This window comes from Agelaius phoeniceus, chromosome 13 (assembly GCF_051311805.1).
Source record: "Agelaius phoeniceus isolate bAgePho1 chromosome 13, bAgePho1.hap1, whole genome shotgun sequence".
Classification (NCBI taxonomy): Eukaryota; Metazoa; Chordata; class Aves; order Passeriformes; family Icteridae; genus Agelaius; species Agelaius phoeniceus.
Genome location: NC_135277.1, coordinates 12825414 through 12831116, shown reverse-complemented (window position 1 = coordinate 12831116; position 5703 = coordinate 12825414). Strand labels below are relative to the sequence as shown.

General features: G+C 35.9%; 1 protein-coding gene across 2 annotated transcripts in view; it reads right to left on the bottom strand.

Moving 5' to 3' along the window:
• Nucleotides 1-5703, bottom strand: part of UNC13C (unc-13 homolog C) — a 169243-nt gene that overhangs the window by 30335 nt on the left and 133205 nt on the right. For both annotated transcript variants that reach the window (XM_077185387.1, XM_054642193.2), the window contains 4 exons: nt 4753-4879; nt 3761-3857; nt 3187-3330; nt 2156-2233 (listed from right to left, as the gene is read on the bottom strand). In XM_077185387.1, the coding sequence (XP_077041502.1) occupies nt 2156-2233; nt 3187-3330; nt 3761-3857; nt 4753-4879 (446 nt within the window). The remainder of the gene's footprint in view (nt 1-2155; nt 2234-3186; nt 3331-3760; nt 3858-4752; nt 4880-5703) is intronic.

Here is a 5703-nt window from a genome sequence, read left to right as displayed (position 1 = left end):
CTCCTACAGAATGCAGCTGGCTTTGTGTAGCTGAAATGCCACCTCTTTGCTCATCTCTTGAAAAATTCACAAACCCCACTTCTATTTGTCTGTCTACCTTCTATTAATTTACAATCACTAAGATTGTATCCTCCTTTCCTGTACTATCTCCTGACTTCTAACAAATGATATTTTGGAAATTATCTGCAATATCACAAATCAATAATTATGAGAATTATGATTTGTGATGGGGGTATAAGTAGCTGAATATAACATCTTGTTCCTTTTGTTCCAAACAAATGCAAATGCTTTTGGCAATACACTGAAGCTATGAGAGAAACACTTCACACAAAAGCAGTTTCAGAGTTTGCTTTGAGGCTGGCTCAGGTGGCTCTTTCAGAGCCTAAGCCTACCTTGGCTCAGTGAAAATTTTGCTATTGTTGTCAGGTAAAGAACATTACTTAAAAACATTCTCATTGTATTTCATTATCTCCTACCCTTCAGAATAGTCTGTGCAGCAGTTTACAGGAATCAAACAGATGCAGCAACAGGTAAAAGAGGGTGGCAGGTACAATATCAGAACCCACATTTGTTTGTAAATGCTGACAGGAGGTGGAAGATAAGAGGCTGTTTTTACATTAGATAAATACCTTTATGAAAAGCATCTTTATATGCTTTTATTTGAACAGTTTATATGCACATTTTATAGTGTTTAGTAAGATTACTAAAAGTATTAACTTGAAAAAGAATGCCTAATTCTAATTTGAATAATAAAAATAATTCATTTTAATCTCTTCTATTAACTTTAATGCACCTGCAATTACCAGATCAAATAGACTTTTATTAAGATAAAAGTATGTAAGGCAAATTCTGTTAAAAAAAAGTTATGTCCATCAAAGGCATTAGATACAATACTTTATACCTGGTCTAGTGGAAGGTGTCTCTACTCACAGCAGAGGGGTGGAAGGAGATGATCTTTAAGCTCCCTTCCAACCCAAGCCACTCTTTAATTCATAATGAGATTAATTTCATCTAAAGCCTTAATAAAGATAGGAATTTGAGAATGACTTCAGAAATTATTCACTCCAACAATTAAAATCTCCCATTGGATAGGCTAAAAGACTACACAAACAGTTAGACTTGATGATTCAATGCTTTATTAGAACTCATTTCTTCAAGAAAGCAGTGAGCCTTATTTAATATTAACATTAAATTCATAGCAACTCCCAATATTTGATATTTAGCTGCAATAAATGTCTTTCTAAATGCTATTATTGTGTGTATGTTGGTGACCTGTAGACCATGACACTGGCCCTAACTATACAGAACACTGGCAGATGTCATGCCCAGGATGTGACACAAGGACAAGGAGATCTGTGATGGGCTGAGGGCTGGACCATTGGAGGTGAACAGTGTGAGGATGGGGCTGCAGTTATTGACCCAACTGCAAATTGGTACAGCTGAACAAAGCACTAGCAAATACAACAGACATGCTGCTAAAAGCTGCCTGCCATGGGAGAACTAGCTTTGATTGAATATCAATAATATTGAAAAGCCAGTTCCCAAGAATACCTTTCCTTGGTCTTGTTAAAGTATTGAAAATGTTTCCATTTGCTCAACTACATCTTTAGTGTCCATTTCTCATTTATTTCTGAGTCCATGGCAATCTGGTTCTTCATTAGGGACTCCCTTGTAAGCAGTGAGGCATCAAACCAGCACAATTTTCTCCTCCCTTCTGCAGGGGTAAAGCATAAAGAGCAGCAGCAGAAACCTCTGCACACAGGAACAGGGAGCTTAGAAACTCTCCAGTGCACAAACTGACACAGAGAGGCAATGCCAAGTGAAAATCCTAAACAAAGACCTTTTCTTCTGTCTGAGAAACAAGATGAAGATACATTCACCATGTTCACCATAGTGTTAGGCTGTTACCCACTGCACGGTTGTAGCCATCTAGCAATTATTTTATAACTTTAATATTGAAATTATTAACTAGGATTCTTAACTAATTTCACTTATTGCAGCTTTTTACACATCACTGTAAGCAGCTAGGAAAACATGCTGACCTCCCTCCATTCATGTTTTTTTCATATAAAGAAGTGATTTCATTTTCGAAAAGTACAGTAAGTCATTTAAAGGCAATTTCTGAGGCAGAAAAAAGCCACAGCTTCTTACTCACCACATTTTCTTTATCACAATAGGAGCTGAAGTAACTTGAAATAATTGCAGCGTACTGAACAAGTACTTTGTTGATAGTCTAGAAGAGGAGAAGACTCTTTTAAATGGTGAATTTCATAATGTAAACCGAAAATAATAAAAAAAAGGTTTGCATAAATGATAGGTTTTACAGGTGCTTGCACACATAGTGTATTATATTTTTTTGCTATAATATAAACAATCCTGTGAGAACATTTTCAAATCCCTGCACAGCAGATAGTGGGTAGATCTAATTGTAAAGCAATCTTCAATAGCAGAGATAGTTTAATTTTAGCAGTACTGTTTTTGAGAAGCACTGAGAACTCCACTCCTTGCAATGTACTACATAATTAATGGAAGAGTAGCAAGCTCAAAAAATCCTCCAGGGTGACAATACATAGACTAGAAATATAATGGAAATATAAGACAAAAGGAGCACTGTTCAGAGCCTGGCAGTATGAGTTACCTTACAATAATCATGTAAATAAGAACCCTGCAAATGGAGAATTGCTGCAATGAAAGAACAGAATTAAATGTAAATGTGAACTTTTCTAAAGCCAGCAGGACTATAATGGAAATTCAGAGCTTGTGAGGAAATGTAACTATCCAAATAGAAAGCTGGCAGAGTTGAGTTTATCAAGCAGCAGGTGAATAACTACCACCTCAAGACTTCAAACAAAAATACTTTATTGCCATAGCTTGACTTTTTCCTTCACTTGCACTGCCTAATTAGCTAATTGCATTTCACTGGATGGAATTGCAATTAGTTCTTAGCAAGGTAACAATTGATGCATACATATGTGTATAAAATACATAAATGTGAAATCTCAGAGAGGATTTAACTCAAACTGGTAAACCATTTTGACAAAGTAGACAAAACCCAGCGTCTTAGGATCCCAATCAGGTAGAAAACACTGATTCTAAAATGCATTGAAATCACTTAGCTTTTGAGTACATGGCAACACAGTGTCATTCTCTCTGAAGCTTAGTTGAGATGCATTGACTTTAATTTACCTTTGCAAATCTTCTCATTAAATGAGACAGTGCTTCTGGATTAGGACACTCCAATTTCCTAATAATCTCAAAGCTTTGATTGAGCTGTGTGAAGACATCAACCACAGAACAGGAGAAAAGGGCATGATCTGATGTTTGCTGAAACTAGAGAGGAACATTCAAATGTTAATATTTGTTCAGAGATCAAAACTGCATTGATTGATTCTTATACTTAAAATTCATCCTAGAGTCATAAAAAGTAATAAAGGAAAAAAAGTCTCCCTGGTAATACTAAGAAATATGTTCTTCACTTTTCTGATACTTTTGAATCTTTTAAAAATAAAACCAGAACTTTCTTTCATGACATCATTATCACATCATTAATGAAATGATACCATAGAATGAATTCTGTGGGGATTTAGGCAGAGGGAATTAGAGGGAATTAGAACAGGAATTTCTCTATAATGTATCTTCCAAAAGTTGTTATCTCTTGAAGTCTAAGAAGAATGTTGTGGGACCAAATGTACTTCTGGTTTTGTAATAATATTTGTATTGATACTTTATTTATTCTTTTTTTTAAAAAGCAAGGGCTCACCCCATCTTTTTTGTCTCTCTCTAGTGCTCCATGGAGAAATTCCATTGAGACATCCTCATTTTCATCCAGCCACTGTATGACAAATGGTTCAAACCACCTGAAAATTAAAAGCAATTTTGTAAAGTAAAGTAGGTAGATTTCATAAAGAGGAGAAATGTTATCATACCCAGCAGTTTGGCACCTTGTGTTTTTAGGTATGTTGTAATTGCTAAAGACTTCAACAACTCTGGAAAAAATTTTGTCACCAAAATGCTGCAGCTACCAAAAGGCTTTTCAGGCTTCAGTTTCACAATAGTCTCATTGGTGTACCCTGATAATATAAAATTAGCAGTAGCCAATACTCTACCAGTGAAGCATGGTAGGTATGCACCTTCCATCTATATTGGCTCTTTGGAACATTTTTTTTTATTTTTATATAAAATAACTTGTATATAACTTTGTTTTAGTAAAAATCAGCTGTTTTATTTTTCTTTCATTTACTTAAAAAAAAATAAAATAACAGGCCTCAAACCATTTCAGCAAACCAGCAGACTTACAGAAGAATAAGGATAGCTCCTATACAAGGACAGGACTGAATATATTTATTGCAGGGGGACAGGTGAAAACAAAACCAGTAGCTGAGTATGACCTGATCCAGTAAGAATTATTTCAGTAGTGTATCCTGTTAGCATTACAGCTTTATCCAAATTTGGTTATAAAACAAATGCAAAATCACTTTCCTCAGACATTTTCTGACCAAAGCATTTTGTCATTTTGTCATCTCTGAAGACCTGGAGTTACAACAACTGTAGAAACCCATGAAATAGCTAATTGCACATTTAACACCTGGACTCTTTCACTTGATAGAACGAAGAATTAAAGAGAAGGAAGTGCAAAAAGTAGTTGGTGCTACACACCTTGAGATCTTGCACAAACCTGAGCATAAATATTTGACCAAAATAAACCTTGCATGAAGCCCAGCCTCATGGAAGCCTCCCCAAAACAGCACTTACAGAGAGTATTCAGGCACTGCATCCTTGAAAGCAGAGAGCTCTCGCACGTATTCATTATAAAACCATTTCACTTTGAAGTGCAAATTCATATAATCCGTGCTTTTGCATAATCGCTGCTTTTCATGTTCTGTAATAGAAGGAGTGCAAATAAAAGCACTTAATAGCGTTCTAACAGTAAATAACATTCCTGAGCCTCAGTGCACTGGTGACATAATAATACAGGACTTGCATTTTAAAGCATAATTGGTTTGGTTTTTCTCGATGTAGTAATACCCAGCATTTCAATTTTCAGGATCTGAGTACCCTTAGGAAAAACAAAACAAAGTGAAGACCAGTCCACAAATGAGGCTTCTCCCCTCTCTTCACTGCAGTGAGAAAAAACCCCACAAATTTGATGACTTCCCCTTCTTTAGATCCTTCTTTGGATGTTACAAAATGGTTAGGAAGCTTTTGTGTGTCAAGCTAGAAAAGACAACCATAGCTGTGCAGTAGCCAGAGAAAGTTAACAGCTATAAATTCCAGTCCTACAGGAATCTGTGAAAGCTACATTTATCAGAGTTAAGAAAAAAAAAAAAGAGGAGAAAACTCCACAGCTCTACAGCCATCTGATTTATGGCACAAGTTGAAAAGATGGTTTAATAAAGTGTTTTTGAAATTTTTCAAATGGACTTCACCTTCTCAGTGTCCTCGTATTTTCCACATACTGAATATGCAGATGGAGGTGGGTGGCAGAAATCATGCAGCCACCTGTAACCACTTTTGGCATTTTTAAAGTCTGATTTAATTCGTTTGGAACAAATGTCAATCTTTCTTCCAGGATTTTGATCTTGTTTTAGCTTGTACACTATGCTCTGCATTCTTCACCCAGCCACTGCACACCTGGACAGCTCCATTCCTTCTCTCTTTATCCTTGCTCAAATCTTTCATTTCCTTCTCCCTCAGCATGAAACC